The sequence below is a fragment of the Chrysemys picta genome, chromosome 3 (assembly GCF_011386835.1).
Source record: "Chrysemys picta bellii isolate R12L10 chromosome 3, ASM1138683v2, whole genome shotgun sequence".
Taxonomy (NCBI): domain Eukaryota; kingdom Metazoa; phylum Chordata; order Testudines; family Emydidae; genus Chrysemys; species Chrysemys picta.
Window position 1 is genome coordinate 85,561,017 of NC_088793.1, and position 16,793 is coordinate 85,577,809.

Genomic DNA, 16,793 nt, shown 5'->3' on the forward strand with positions numbered 1-16,793 from the left:
GGCGCAGGGTCCGGAGGCACGGGGGCTGCCCGAAGCCGGTAGCGCTGGCTCGGGCAGCTTGGCTCTTAAACAGAGCCGAAGTCTGAGTCCGGGGAGGAGCAGAGCAGCTGGAGCCGGGGAGGAGAAGTGCCCGGCCGGCGGCTGGGGTCCGGAGGCACGGGGGCTGCCCGAAGCCGGTAGCGCTGGCTTGGGCAGCTTGGCTCTTAAACAGAGCCGAAGTCTGAGTCCGGGGAGGAGCAGAGCAGCCGCGGGAGAGGAAGTGCCCGGCTGGTATTTTTCCCGGACATGTTCGTCTTTTTGGCAATTCCCCCCGGACGGGGGTTTGATTGCCGAAAAGCCGGACATGTCCGGGAAAAAACGGACATATGGTAACCCTATCTCAAGAGAACATTCAGACCGGAACTGATAACCAAACCTTCTTTGAGTGATAGTCCCTATGTGGATTCCAGATGTGGATGTGCATGCATGCCATGCACCAAGAGGTTTTTGAAGCAGTGTCTGTTGACCTGCACGTGCATCCCCTCATGCTCGCAGCCTAGGGTATAATAGGCCAGGTGGGTCAACGCTTTTCGAGTTCCCTCTGACTGCCAAATGGCTGGAATCAGAACCACTGTTCCTTCATGCTCTTAACTCTACTAAGAGAGTGATTTCCTGCCTGTTTTCTCTTGTTTATAGTTGTATATAGTCGTTGGTAGTGTTAGATAGTGTAGTTTTTTGCCACATTTGAGGGAAACACCCCCCCTCCTCCAGGGACTATGCCCTGAGTTCATGGCTTCAAGAACTGTGCCTCTTTTCCTTGCTCATTTTCGGTGAGCAACAAGCATGAGCGCTGCCTGTACCGCCTCAGTGAGGCCCACATTGCCACCTACTGAGCTATCTGTAAGTCATTCCTGCCTCAGGAAGTGGAGGCATTCAGATCCGGGACCGGTGGAATCAGTGGTGCACCACCCGGCACCGGCACTCCTCGGAGCTCCTCAGGCACCGATCTGACAGTACCGAGACTGCCAGCCAAGCCCCACCATGACGGAAAAAAGCATGGACATAGGCATAAGAGCAGATCCCCATCCCGGACTGCCCAAAACCGCAGTGTTTCCTCCCCAAGCCACACCAGAAGTTGTGCATCAATCTGCCCGCCGGACCAGCTCCCAAGTTACCCCGGGTGAAGGGTAAGGAGAAACAGAAGCGGGATCCATTGGTATTGGTGCCTGCCCCAGTGACTGCACTGGTTCCTTCACCAGTGCATTTTCTGGCTGCCTGGAACCACTGCTCTCAGTGGAGGAGCTTTTTCTCCCATACCCATGCTCCCCACTGCTCTCTGGCCCTGCACACACCACCGTCCTGCCATCTCCAGAAGATGAACCACTATCGCTGCCCCCAGAGCGGCACAGCCCCTTGCCGTGCCTCAGCCCTCCAGCTGGAACCATCCTCTGAGTCTGAGGATTTCTCCGAGCCGGAAGTCTCGTTCTCGCCTCCCCCTCGCCAGAGTCCGGACTTGTGCTGCAGACCACCATATCCCTGAGCCTACACCTGCTGTGGAATCATGGTACTGTTACTCGCAAGGCCCACCCAGGCACAGAGATTGTTACTACTGGCCATTGTGGGATCCCTATTGAGGACGACAGGCACCGTTGGTGGCCTCTTACCAACATCTCCCGTGTGCCCTCCAGCATCATCTGTTTCTGAGGAGGGAGAAGGAGAGGAGGAACTGGTACTGCCGGTTCCCACAGAGGCCTCTTCATCCCCGGATGAGGCCCTCATTCCTGCCTCACTATCCCCACTGGATCACCACCAATATCAATATAAACTATTACAATGGGTGGCAGCAGATGTGGGGATCCTGTTGGAGGCGGTCAAGGACACACAACATCAGCTCCTGGACACTCTCCAACCTCAGGGATTGTTGTGTTCCCCGACCTGGATGACTGGCTCCTAGTTGTGCTCTCCTGCCAATGCCTCATCTCCATCCTCACTGTCTGCGCTCTTCTCACCTCTCTCGGGGTCTGTATGAATGAGGACAAGTCAGTGCTCATACCTACCCAACAATCGACTTCATTGGGGCGTGACTTGACTCCGACGCAGCACAGGCTTTTCTTCCAGCAGACCACTTCACCACCAGCACAAACCAAATTGCAGGCCTGCGCCGCAACCCTGTACCACTAATCCGCTGCTGTCTCTCTCTTCTCAGACATATGACAGCGTGTACTTCAGTCAGGGCCGTCTCCAGCTTTTTCGCCGCCCCAAGTGGCGAAGTGGGGGAGGGGGGGAAGGTGGCACTTCGGCAGCAGCTCAAACAGGAGGAGAGGGACTGAGGGACTTGCCGCCGAAGACCCGGCCGTGCCGCCCCCCTTTCTATTGGCCCCCTCAAGCACTTGCTTGGTTCGCTGGTGCCTGGAGCTGGCCCTGACCTCAGTGACACAACAGGTCCGTCTTCACATGCATTGTCTCTGGCTCTGGCTCCTGTCTACAGACCACATTGTGACTGCCTGCACAGCAAAGTCCTGATTCCCTGGCATGTACTGACGTCCTTCACATCATGGACGGATCCTTCCTAGGTCCTGGTCGGTATTCCCTTCAAACCGCATATGCCACAACCCATGCTCACAATGGATGCCTCCCTCGCAGCTTGGGGAGCTCACTTAGACCGCCACACAGCACAGGGCATCTGGGCCTCAGGAAGCCAAGCTGCATATAAATATCCTGGAACTGAGGGTAGTCCATCTCACCTGCCAGGCATTTCTTCCCCTCATATGGGCCAAGCACATCTAATTACTCTCCAACAACATCGCAGCAGTGCTTTACATCAACAAACAGGGTGGTGCCAAGTCTCCCTACCTCTGTTCAGAGTCTATTCACCTTTGGAACTGGTGCATCAAACATCAAGTCACGCTGCAGGCCACATACCTCCCAGGCACCCAAAACTCCCTGGCAGACACATGCAGCAAGATGCTCTACCTGAACCACAAGTGGGAGCTGCACAACACCACACTCTGGTGCCTCTTCCATAAGCGAAGTACCCACGCTGGGACTTCTTCACCACTCACACGAACCTCACACTTCCACTTTATTGCTCCAGATGAGCCATGGGGGAGGCCTCAGGACGATGCCCTTCTCCTCCCCTGGATGGACTCTCTCCACTATACCTTGCTTCCCTTCCCCCTCCTACCACAAGTACTGTACAAGATTTTTCAGGTAAAATACAGGCAGGTGAGCCGTCTGCATCAGGTGAAAGTCAGAAGGAACCTTGGGGATAAATTTGGGATGCAATCTCAGGGATACTTTGTCTCTGTGAAAGATCATATAAAGCAAGTCTGCCATAAGGACCCTGAACTCACCCACCCTCCTGGCCGAGGTGACAACTGTGAGGAAGCCCACCTCCATCAATAAGTATAAGAGGAAGCAGGAGTCCAAGGGTACTAATGGTGGGTTCATAAATGCCAATAGCACCATGTTCATATCCTGAGCAGGCATAGGTCTTGATACTGGCTGGAACATTCTGACAATGCCTGTTAAGAACTTTACTGCTGTGGGGTGACTGAAAACTGATCAGTTTTTCACTGGCGGAAGAAAGGCATTAATTAGCTGCTAAATACCCACATCGTGAACTGATGGATAGGCCCGGTGCCTTCAAGGACAGTAGATAATCCAGGATAAGAGGAATCCTGGACTCCTACAGAGGCAAATGATGCTTCTGGCACCACAAGGAGAACTGCTTCCATTTGGCAGCACAGCACTTTCTTGTATAGGGTTTTCTGTTATTGTGAAGGATGGATTGAACTTCCTGTGAGCAAGATCTCTCTAAGTGCATTGCCCATCCAAAAAAAAAAAAAAAAAAAAAAAGCAGGCTGGGATGGTTGGTCATGCCTCCATTCTGTGACAATAGATCTGGAAATGGCTGTAGGTGAACGTACAGGCAAGGAGCCATCTGCAGAGCTAAGATGAGCCAGAACTGTTGCTGCCACCATGGTCCTATTAAGATCACTGTTTCCTTGTCCAGCTTGATCTTCCAAAGGATACAAGGTAGCAGGGTGATGGGACAGAAGGTGTGCTTCAACTGGTCTGACCACTGGACTAGGAAGGTATCCCTTCTGGAGTCATATCCCTGAGCATCTTGTGAGCAATAGGCCAGGAACTTCCTGCTTCCCTGGGTTGCAAAGAGGATCCGAGATGGGAATCCCCACTGATGAAAAATCTATTAGACCAGCACTCAAAGAAGAATGGTAGGAGAGCCACAAAAGACAGGTATGAGGCTTATGTCCGTACAATGTGCCAGCAAGTGAGAAGAACAACTCTGATACAGTTGCAGGCAAGAGCTTCAGTCTGTGTGGTCCAGCAGCGGTTCCGGGCACCAGCGCTCCAAGCACGTGCCTGGGGCGGCAAGCCGCAGAGGGCGCCCTGCCGGTCCCTGCGAGGGCGGCAGTCAGGCAGCCTTCCGCGGCCTGCCTGCGGGAGGTCCGCCGGTCCCACGGATTCGGCAGCAATTCGGCAGCGGGTACGCCAAAGCTGCGGGACTGGCAGACCTCCCGCAGGCATGCCACCGAATCCGCGGGACCGGGAACCTCTCCCAGGCATGCCGCCAAAGGCAGCCTGCCTGCTGTGCTTGGGGCAGCAAAAAAGCTAGAGCCGCCCCTGGTGTGGTCTACATTTAAAAATGTTGGCTACCACTAACCTGGGCATGTGGCAAAAATTTACTGAGCTCCCACCACTGGTAGCCAATGCTTGAATGAAATAATAATTCAATGACTCTCATCACCCAGTGAGCATCTTTTCTCTATTTCCTTTTCCCATCATTGTTGATTAGCAGACTACTTGGGTTTAAACTGATGGTCTCATTGATGTTCAGTCTCCTATTGCTGCCAGAGTCTTTCCATGAAGCCAAAATCCACGGTTGATGATTATCATATAAATATACAAATATTTATGAATGTTACCAACAGCAGCTGGTGGCATCATGGCTAGAATCTGACAGAGCGATTCCTGGTAAATGAGAGCATGTGTTTACAGACTAATACCTAGAAAATCAGCAGTGATGAGCGTGTGCAGAAAATTTACTTTACAAAAACCACATTTAAATGTCTTTTTAAATTCTGCCCATGTGGCGTGTCTCACTGCAAATTATCCTCACCCATTAAACATCCATAGTTTTGCGAGCTTGTGGCTAACTCCTAACATTAATATTTAACACTCACGTTATATTTTAAAAGCATTACAGACAGGGACCCAGATCCAAAAAGATACTTAGATTTAAGCACCTAAGTGTCTGGTTTTAGGCTCCACAGCAATCCACAAAACCCCAGCTTGGCAGCCACCTAACCCTCTAGGCACCTAAACTCACTTGCGCCTAAATATTCAGGGTAAAAGTTCCCTAGACATCTACTTTTCTGCCTCTGGTGCACACTGCTGCCTCATGCTAGGTGTACTGGTGCCTAAGCCCCAGTGCAATCTACGAATTGGGGAAGAAAAACAGAGGAGCTCCTATCTTGCCTGTGGAGCCCAATCACTGGACTGAGCCCCATTCAAAATCCAGCTGAAGAAGGAGGTAGAAGTATAATGTGGGTGGTTCTAACTTTTAGCCAAATGATTAGAGCACTCACCCAAGAGACCCAAGTTCAATTCCCCTCTCTGCCTCAGGGGAGAGAGGATTTGAACAGGGCTTTCCCACATCTCTCAGGAGAGTGTTCTAACCACTAGGCTATGGGATATTCTGATATGAGCTTCCTCACTATCTCCTATTGATGCTATTCCACTTGGGCTAAATAATTAAATAGTCCTTGGAGCCAGGGGACGAGACCCTGGGTCTCCCACCTCCCAGGTGAGTGACCTAACCCCACTAGACTACAGAATCATTCTCACTCCCTCGCTCTGCTCCAAAGACTAAGTATTTATACACAGTGGAACAGCTTCTGCAGGATGGACTGAGGGAGCTCATAACAGAATATCCTGCAGCCCAGTAGTTAGGACACTCTCCCAAGAGGTGGGTGACCCCCGTTCACACCCTTTCAACCCTCCTAGGAAGAGGGTGGGAAATGAACCACATCCTAGGTGAGTGCTCTAGCTACGGGACTAAAAGTTATCAGGTCGTCACTGCTGCCGCCTGCTACTCTAGCTGTTCTGTGTGCAGCAAGACATGCACCTAACTCATTCTCACAAGAAATGATTTAGGCACTTAAACTGCATGACTCCAAGGGAGGGATTCCCAGTTGTGAATCACAAGCAGAGAGCGGTGCCTCCTTGCATCCCAGATGCAAGTGCCAAACTCTGTAAGACTGGTGCGTCTTAGGACACATCCTTCTCCTCAGCATCTCCCATTAGGCTCCCTGCCTAATGTGCTGGTTTTATAGATCCCATTCCCATATGCCTCTCTCCCCCCTCTCTTACAGGGAGCTTGGGTGCCTAACTCAAGACTTTGTGGAGCTCATCACTGTTCCAGTGGTTTCTCAGCTGACTAAAAGTTAGGGGTAGCAACGCGCAGCATCACAATGCCTAAGGCCCTTTGGGGATCTGGAACACACCGACTAACTCCAAACATCTCTGTGCAGTAGGTAAGTCAAGCTTAATGGAGGATAATGAGCTACCAAGATTAAATGACTTGCCCAAGTCAGAGGCAGGGCTGGCTCCAGGCACCAGCGGAGGAAGCATGTGCCTGGAGCGGCACATGCTATGGGGCGGCTTTTTTTTTTTTTTCCCCTTCGGCAGTTCGGGCGGCAGGCCAAGTGACTTTTTTTTTTTATTATTATTATTTTATTTTTGCTTGGGGCGGCAAAAATGGTAGACAATGTGGTTTTGTGGATTTCTAGCATAGCCTTTGACCAGGGCCAGCTCTATCACAACATTAATAATAGCCCTCAGGAAGCAAGGAAGTGTCATTTTATTGCTTTTAAAAATTGAAAATAGTCTTTCACCAACCTTTATGCATTATTTTTGAATTTTTTTACTCTGATCATCATATGCAACTAAGTCACTGTGCAATTTTTGCCTTCTATATTTGCTTTTATATTTATTTGTGCTGCTGCCAACACACATGGTACCAAAACAAAATGGGGAATTAATTTTCTGTCATCTTTGATCTTTCTTACCAGCTTTCTCAAAACTAAAAGTGCAGCATGAAATAGACTTTACATTAACTGCTTTAGGAGATGAAGACAGGTGATAAATTACTTGTCCAGGAGAATATGAGGTTATTAATCAACATTACCGCAGGGTGTAATGTTCTGAAGTTGTCAGGTCTTAAATAATAAGTTAAAAGGGCAATTTTTGGATTTCTATAAGCCTTAAATCTAAGCATGTTCTATAAAATGGAATTGACATCTGCTAGCCAGCTTGTCACACAAACAATTCCTAATGCAAAACCCAGCATAAATTAAAATATTAAAATAAAACTTTCATAATTTCTTTTAATAGTAAGTTGTGGGCCTGATGCAACTGTATCTTACATAATTTTTTTGTAATACAGGTGAAAGCAACTCCTTACTGCAGTCTAAAAATTATACTCAGTGGTGCTTTGCTGTTAAATGCAAATTCAATTTGCTGTCTCAGTTTCTTGTTTATCTGGCTTTCCAAGAGATCATTGTTTACGTGGTTCTGGGCTGCTGACCTATCTTTCCTAGGAATGCAACCCCTAACTCATTGGACTGGGCATAATAGGACACCCTGATAGATCAGAACTCTGAGCTCCAGGGGAAGGAAAACTACAGCTGAATAAACAGTTTGCATGTGTGAACGTGCATGATTTTTCATGCATATGCTTTCAAGCCAGCATGAATTAATTTGCTTCTGCTGCTATGAGCCCTTCTGTCAAAAAGTCTTATTTTTGCTTTTTAGCCCAATCTTTATAACACAAAAAATATGTAATGGTTGGGTTTGGGATTTCAGGAGTGGCATAGGAGCTTGCAATTCTCTTAAGATTTCCTCTGTTCTTTGTACTGCATACATGCCTGGGTTACAAGGAAAAAACATTCACCATTTGGAGAAGATGCAAAAGCTGCATACAAAGCTAATATACACATATACTATGTCTACACTATAAAATTAGGTCGATTTTAAAGAAGTCAGTGAGGTCGATCAGGGGCACCAGGACAGACATGGCTATCCTCTTCTTAGAACACCGAATGGGAGCCAGAGACTCCAGGTCATTCTCTTCTTTAAGTTTCGTCTGATGGAGATTCAGTCCTGCCTGGAATATCATACGAGCTGGAGGCTTCTGCCTCAGGCTGCTCTCCCAGCCAGCAGCAGCACGCGGTCGTGCCTACCCCTTGCTCCCATGGCTCATGAAGCCTGGACAGTAGTAAGGAGCAGTTCAACTATAGGCTGAGCGAGTGCAGAATGGTGGTAGCATGTGCCTTTGGACGTTTAAAAGCTCGCTGGTGCTATTTGCTGACTAGGTCAGACCTCAGTGCAACCAACATTCCCATTGTTATTGCTGCTTGCTGTGTGCTCCATAATATCTCTGAGAGTAAGGGGGAGACATTTATGGCGGGGTGGAAGGTTGAGGCAAATCACCTGGTGTCTGATTTTGAGCAGCCAGACACCAGGGTGATTAGAAGAGCACAGCAAGGCGTGCTGAGCATCAGAGAGGCTTTGAAAATTAGTTTCATGACTGGCCAGGCTTCGGTGTGACAGTTGTGTGTGTTTCTCCTTGATGCAAACCCGCCCCCTTTGTTGATTTTAATTCCCTGTAAGCCAACCACCCTCCCCACTTCAAAATAAAGTAACTATTGTTTTGAAACTATGCATTATTTCTTTATTAATTTTTTAAAAAAAGAGAGATAATGGACAAAGTAGCCCGGGTGGGGTGGGGGAGGAGGGAAGGACAAAGCCACATTGTTTATTGTAGCCACACTAAAAATCAAACTGTTTGAATGACAGCCTTCTGTTGCTTGGGCCATCCTCTGGAGTGGAGTGGCTGGGTGCCCAGAGCCTTCCCCCCACCCCCCACGTTCTTGGGCATCTGGGTAAGGAGACTATGAAACATGGGGAGGAGGGTAGGTGGTTATACAGTGGATGCAGCAGGGGTCTGTGCTCTTGTTGGCTTTCCTGCAGCTCCAAAAGACGTTTCATCATGTCCGTTTGCTCCCCCATCAGACGTTTCATCATGTCCGTTTGCTCCCCCATTAGCCTCAGCATTGCATCCTACCTCCGCTCTTCGTGCTCACTTAATTCTTTCCTGGCCTCTGCCACTGAATGCCTACATGCATTAAGCTGTGCCCTATCAGTGCGGGAGGACTGCATGAGCTCAGAAAACATGTCATTGCGAGTGCGATTTTTTTCGCCTTCTAATTTGCGATAACCTCAGGGACTGAGATGATAGGGGGAGCATAGAAACATTCTACGATTCTGGGGGGACTGCATGGTCACCTGTGCTGCTGAGTTCGCTACGCTGACCAAACAGGAAATGAAATTCAAAAGTTCCCAGGGCTTCTCCTGTGTACCTAGCTAGTGCATCGGAGTTCAAAGTGATGTCAAGAGCGGACACAATAGAGCACTCTGATAGCTCCCGGAGGCCAATACCGTCGATTTGCATCCACACTACCCCACATTCAACCCAGCAAGGTCGATTTTAGCACTACTCTCTTTGCTGGGGAGGAGTACAGAAGTCGATTTTAAGAACCTTTTAAGTCGACGGAACAGGATTGGTTATAATAATTAATGGAGATATCCCATCTCCTAGAACTGGAAGGGACCTTGAAAGGTCATCGAGTCCAGCCCCCTGCCTTCACTAGCAGGACCAAGTACTGATTTTGCCCCAGATCCCCAAGTGGCCCCCTCAAGGACTGAGCTCACAACCCTGGGTTTAGCAGGCCAATGCTCAAACCACTGAGCTATGTGTGGATGCATTCATTTTCAAATCAACCTAACACGTGAATGATTTGGTTTGAAATCTGAACCAGCTCTTTACTGCAATAAAGTCTGAATTTAAGATTAGTAGATAACTCTTGAGCAACAGGATGAGCTGCTTCTCTGTGATCAGTCTAAAAGAACACTGGAATTTACCAAGTTTGTGGTCAGTAACAGAAGTTCTGTGTTCATCTATCCCTAAAATGCTGAGAGTCCCAGTCCTGCAATATTTGCACTCAGATAACTCCTGCCAGACTCAGGTAAGGGTAGCATGTACAAGAGGACTGCAGCACTGGAGTATGTATGGATATTTCAAAAAGCTGAATTGGACTAAACAGAGATTTGCCTAATAACTTCCCTGCCTCTTGAAATGGGGGTGAGTTGTCCAAGAAGCCACAAATTGTTGATACCTACCTATTAGTAGAGAAAAAGCAGCATGTTTTAAATAAAAAATGGGCAGGTGACAATGGGTGGAGTAAATGTGTGCATGTGATGAGACTAATGTCACCATAGAAACTTTAAATTCCTGTTAAGTTTATTATGGCTGATCTAGAAGGATAAAAATTCTCCCCAAACAATGTACTACATAATTTTATTGAGCTTCGGTTAAAAAAGTCTATTATTTTTTTACTTTACACTAATCCCAAGATGCCTGGGCCTTAGTTATCCAGAAAGGATTTATGTATAATGAAAGATCTCTGTTGCAAATTGCTGTTCATGACTCACTACACTTCGCTTGCTATTGGCTTGTCTTACAGAAACACAAGTCACTGATTGCCAAAAAATTCAATAGGAAACACACACTTCATGCATATGGGCAAGGTAACATTTACATAGAGGAAATGAACCGAGTACACTGGGACACCAAAACTGCCCATGAAAGGACACACAGATGTTGCACACATTTCCTCTTATGTTTCCTAGTTTGTCCAACACTTACTCCAAAGTCTTTTGCCATGGCCGTTTCACATCTGTTCCTCATGTATAAATTGGTATGCCCTGATGGTCCAGCAGAGGCCAAACATTACAGAGGAGGCACTCACATTATAATGGGAGGATTGCAGATGGTTTTACAGCACCAGTGTGGTTAATGTGTGGACAAAACTTGACTTTTTAGCTCAAATGGAGTTGCTTGAAATTCCTCACTAGAAGCAGGGGCAACAATAACTTCTAAAGAAAGAAGAGGGATTTTTAAAGTTAAAAGAATGGAAGGAGGAGAATATTTTAAATGGCTAATTGAAAAATGTTTTGGAAAGTATGTTATGAAAATGTTTAATATTAACTTATTTGTACAGTCAAGGAAAACATTCCATTCACATTCAGTAGGAAAATGAAAAACTGAAAGTCAGTATATTTACTTTGAGGTACTCTTAATGAACAGCAGCTTGTTTGAGTCTTTATGCAACATACAATCCAGAGATGCAGGGCAGCATTAACCTTCTTAGACTGCCTTTCTAATACAGAGCTGTTGTAGCCGTGTTGGTCCAGGATATTATAGAGACAAGGTGAGTGAGGTAATATCTTTTATTGGACCAACTCACTCATCTCTCACCAACAGAAGTTGGTTTAATAAAAGATATTACCTCACACACCTTATCTGACTAATACAGAAAAAGTTATGTAAATTGAATTGGCTCATTTAAATATTCAGTAAATGGGAAATGGTAGAACACTGCAAAGCATATAATGGTTTTATTCTCACTGGACGAAATTCAATTCCCACCTTCAACAAACACACTGGCTTCATATGGGGAGTTATATAGAGGTCAGAGTGTGGAAAGTGGTACTTTGCTCACCATATATGCAGAGACACCCTCCCCCCGACCAAATCCTATGTGATATGTATATGTGGCCAATGGATCCACATAACTACAGACTAAGTAGTCACGCTTCCATACTTCCTCTACATGCTGAGCTATGCTCCCTGGCTGCCCTCCACTGACACAGAAGAACTGCTCTGGTTCTCCTGTGCTGGCGCCTTTTCATGGCCCCTCCATCCAAGGGTGACTTTCACCCAATATACATAGAAGTAACAGAGGCGAATCTTCTGATTCGTTCAGGGTCTTATCTTTCTAAATTACTACATTAACCAGATGATTATTCCCCAATAGGTTTAGATTCTAACAAGTTTCATGGGCTTTTCTTTGATATATATATTTTAGAATGTATAATTCTTCACAGCACAAATATCAAAGAAAAAGTCATTTCTCTGTTCAGATACTCTTTCACTAAAGCATAAGTCTAAAATAGGAACAATATGGCTAAGTGATAGGAAAAAAAATGCTCCGCTTTTTACTTTCAACTTCAAAATGGTTCTGTGAGGACAGCTGAGCCAAAATAAAATACTAAAGGGGAAAAAAGGAAGAAAAAGGGACCTCGTACTTTATAATGACAAACCTACATGTTATGTTACTGCTTGCTCTGAAAGTCCTGCAGGAGACCACCTCTGCAGCTAGGTTTGTCCATTTCTTAAAAAATAAAGACAAGCAGAACTAGCTGCAGGCATCAAGGCATATTAACATTTTAATTCATGCCAGTACATTCTCTGAGGGCAATATTCGCTTGAAAGTATACAGAGTCTGCACGTCAGGAACTTTGTGAAATGTACTTTGGCAAAAGTCACGAAGACCAGAAGAACTCTAGTATCTTTACAATTCCCTAAAAGGAGATCAGGCAAGCCCAAGAAAACAGATTACTGCCAATTTCAAACCAGGATGTTTTTGTTACTGATGTCTCTAATAAAAATAAATGGCTTTGTGAACATATACAATCCTTCTACAATTTCTTCTGTTCTAATTATAGTTGTAAATGTTCTTGTGATCTTATAAATGGTGTTGTATTAAGGATTCACCATTCAAACTCAGATTAGGGATAGGGCTGAGAAAACAGGTAGCCAAAGTCTAGGGTGACCAGATCACCCAAGTCAAATATCGGGACGCGGCGGGGGGTTGGGGGGCGTGGCGGGGGGGGGGGGAACTTCCTCCGCAAGCGCTGGAGGGAGGCCCGGGAGACTCAGGGGAAGCGCGGGGCCGGGGTGAGTAAGAGTCTGGCCTGGCCCCGAGCTGGCAGGACTCAGTTGGGTGGTAGGGAGAGGAGGGGGGCGGCCCGCGGTGCCAGGCGGCGGCTGTTCTCCCCCCCGGGCAGCGGGACTCGGGAGCAGCCGCTGCTGCAGCTCCCACTGCCGCGGGGGGAGGAAGCGGCCATGGCGCTTGGCGGCTGCGGCTCTGGCGCCCCCGAACTCCCCGAGCCGGGGCTTGCTGCGGGGACCCAGCAGCGCGCACGCTGCGCCCAGCCACTGGCCAGTCGCGTCTGGGCTGCTGCCCAGCTGGTGCTATCGCACGGCGGCCCCGGAGTGGGGGCAGCAGGCCCCAGCCCCCCCGTCCCGCTCAGGTCCCGCAGGGGAACGAACGGGTCTGGGCTGCCGATGCCTCCGCCCCGGGGCCGCCGCGCGATAGCACCAGCTGGACAGCAGCCCAGACACGACTGGCCAGGGGCTGGGCGCAGCGTGCGCGCTGCTGGGTCCCCGCAGCAGGCCCCGGCTCGGGGGGTTCGGGGGCGCCAGAGCCGCAGCCGCCAAGCGCCATGGCCGCTTCCTCCCCCCGCGGCAGTGGGAGCTGCAGCAGCGGCTGCTCCCGAGTCCCGCTGCCCGGGGGGGAGAACAGCCGCCGCCTGGCACCGCGGGCCGCCCCCCTCCTCTCCCTACCACCCAACTGAGTCCTGCCTGCTCGGGGCCAGGCCGGACTCTCACTCACCCCAGCCCCGCGCTTCCCCTGCGTCTCCGGGGCCTCCCTCCAGCGCTTGCGGAGGGAGGAGGAATGGTGAGCCCGGGGAAGAGGCGGGGATTCGGGGAGGGAGCCAATTGGGGGAGGAGGGGGTGGAGTCGGGGCGGGGGGTGGTGCGAGCACTTCCGGGCTCCAGGCTCCGGCGCATTTCCTTGTTTGTCCAGTGTCCCGACCGCACGTCGGTCGGGACGCGGGACAAACAAGGAAATATCGGAACAGTCCCGATAAAATCGGGACGTCTGGTCACCCTACCAAAGTCATCAGCTAGCCTCTATTAAGAGAGTCTAAAAGGAGAGAGAGGGACAGAATATTAAATGCCTGGTTAGTGATTTAAAATCAAGGTGTTTGTTGCCAGTGAACTGAAAAAGCACCATAGAAAAGCACCTTCACGACAGAATGTAATACAACTTTTTAGAAAGAGGAGATATCTATTGGAAGAGGATTTTAGAAATGAAAGAGAATGCCTCAAGCCCTCAGGCTAACAGGGAGGAAGCTTTGGGAATTCTCTCTGCTTGTTATCCTTGCGTTATATTTGCAGCACTTTAATTCTCACCTTCTGGTGTCCAAATTCATTCAAGATGGTGCCAAGCTTTTTTGTATGGCTACGTAGTTTATGAGCAGCAATTGCCGGATTGGGATCTCTCCAGTCAATGGACAGGCGATGGTTCCAGAGGTGTTGTCCCTCCTGAATATGAGCTGATTTGATACTAGGATCAAATCGATGCACCTCACATCCACTGTTGGCCATGCTGATCTCAAACTGGTTATCATCACTGCTCAGTCTACAAAATCAAACAAGATATTATTAATACTGCAAAAAGAAATTGTACCCAACCATAGATTGACCCCAGACTTTCATGGATACTCAAGGAGAGAGGATACTCCTACATATTGACTTTTGAAGCAAAGCAGAGGAACTACTTTTTAGATTGTAAACTTGCTGTATGAATGTACAGCACAATGGGGACCCGATTCTGACTGGATCACTAAAAATAAAAAAAATAAACAAATGGAACACTATCTCTCCTGTTGGAGATTAGGAATCAACACCAATAACTTAACAGCAAAAGGAAATTTAAAGAAATATCTACCTTCCTCAGTGCAATATCCTAAGTGATCTTTAGGTTAATTTTTAGAGATTTTTTTTTCTTTAAATTGCTATAACCCTATTTACACATCAAAAATATTTTAGGGTGATTGCATGAACTAAATTAATCAGAATAACTGAGTATAAATCAACGTGTTGCACACGATTAGAGAAAAGAGCTCCCTTGGAGTCAAGAACCAAAACATTTTTTACCCAAGTGCACAACTTTAATAACATTCCCAGAGAGTTGATCTCCTTAGAACCTGTCTCCTTATTTCCTTTCAGAGCAATGCAGAACATGACTTTGCATTTCAAGATAGTAAATTAAGTATTAAGACATCAGTTCTGTCATCAATTAAAACATTTGGGAATATACACACATTCCTCCATTTTCAATCTGCCTTCTCCCCACAAGACCACAAAACATTCATTTAACCCCCCGTGCACACACTCTCACAGTCCACTCTGATAACTAAGGTGTTAATAGAATGACAAATAAGTTTTAAAATATGTGTAAAATTACTTTGTAAATTAGGCATATTTCCCACTGTTTATAGAGTCTGCTGTTAGCTTCATGGATCCTTAATGCTGTTAGTTTAATTAATCCTTAAAGGGCTGCAAACACTAGCCACCATGGCCATCAGTAGGGATAGGACTCAAAATAACAAAAAAACCCAAAACACAACCCCATTACACTGGTGCTGTAGGGCTCTTGTTCCCTATGGGCTAGTCACTAGAGGGTGACATATTCACACACACACTTAGAGACTGGCTGTTGCTAGCACCGCAAGATGCAGAAGAAAGGGAAGGAGGTGTACCCCCAGTCCCTCTACCACACAGAAAGCAGCCACAGTCACAGTCCTTGCCCATGAGGAGTAAGGGGTCACGGTGTGTGTGTATGTGGGGGGAGTTATCACAGTGCTGCCATGACATTAAAGAAGCCTGAGCTATACCTCTACCACATTCCACATCCAGTCACCCCAGGGCCAGTACTGGGTATACCTCAGCCAAAATTACATATGGCAGTGGAGCACTTCCACACCCCATGCCCTCCACTGCAGGCTGATGTAAAAGTCACATTAGGCACCTTATGTCATATACTTCTTATACCATCTTCTCCAAGCTAGACAAAGCTTGTCCCAGCATTTGAGATTCACAGTGGTTCAAATCCAGCAGAGTACAGTAAGACACCAATTTGTAATGAAGCCATAAGGTGCAACCAGAACACCCATGGCACTCGAACTAGAATCTGGGAGCTTTCATTCCAGAAACTAGAGATTCTGACATTTGAACCAACAGAGAATTTCCATTAGCTCTTAGTAGTAGTAGGGCTTTTATCCTTTGTGGACCAACCACTACATGGCAACACGTTCACATATACATTTAGATACATACTCATTTATATAATGTAAATCTGGGATCACTCCCTTGACTTCAGTGACTATCCATTGTAAGATGTTGGCCGTTACCCAGTATATTATAATACAGTACTAAACCAATACTACAGCAGAGATGCTACTATATTTGATCATTTGAAATGTGACCAACATCTTCTGTCAACAAGTTTGGAAGAAAGCTCACCTATTATAATGGAATTCCTATAAAACACTCTTCTCCTTTCAGAAAGTGCAATGGTCAAAGAGAGGGAACAAGGGTTATAAAATTACTTCTGCTTATTTGTAAGGAGGATTCTGTTTTATGGGATTCCACTTCTGAGTAATTGTGTAGGAAGAGAAAACAGAGGCTTCCTTTCAAAATGTTTAATGCAATATTCTGAGGTTAGCAGAGTCAATGGGAAATATCTAGCTAAGATTCACATATGGTGTTGTTCAGTGGGATCATGGATGGAGGAAGGCCGGTGCAGTCACTTAGGAATAAGAAGTTAGATAATAGATGTGAAGATTACAATGAGCAAAAATTTAAATTATTCATAATTAGGGACTAATACTAGAGCTGATGAGCTCCTGATTGAGGAAGACATTTACCTCTGACTGTCTTTTTCAGTACTTTCAAATGGTACATTTCAGAGAGCCAGATGCACTACATCAGATGCAGGCAATAACTGCACTGCCTTCAAAAGGATTTTTGCCTGT

At 47.2% G+C, this 16,793-nt stretch overlaps 1 protein-coding gene across 3 annotated transcripts in view; it reads right to left on the minus strand.

Annotated features, from left to right (window-relative positions):
* Positions 1 to 16,793, minus strand: part of METTL24 (methyltransferase like 24) — a 90,407-nt gene that overhangs the window by 26,650 nt on the left and 46,964 nt on the right. For all 3 annotated transcript variants that reach the window (XM_024102473.3, XM_005287625.5, XM_024102476.3), the window contains one exon: positions 14,167 to 14,395. In XM_024102473.3, coding sequence (XP_023958241.1) covers positions 14,167 to 14,395 — 229 coding nt within the window. The remainder of the gene's footprint in view (positions 1 to 14,166; positions 14,396 to 16,793) is intronic.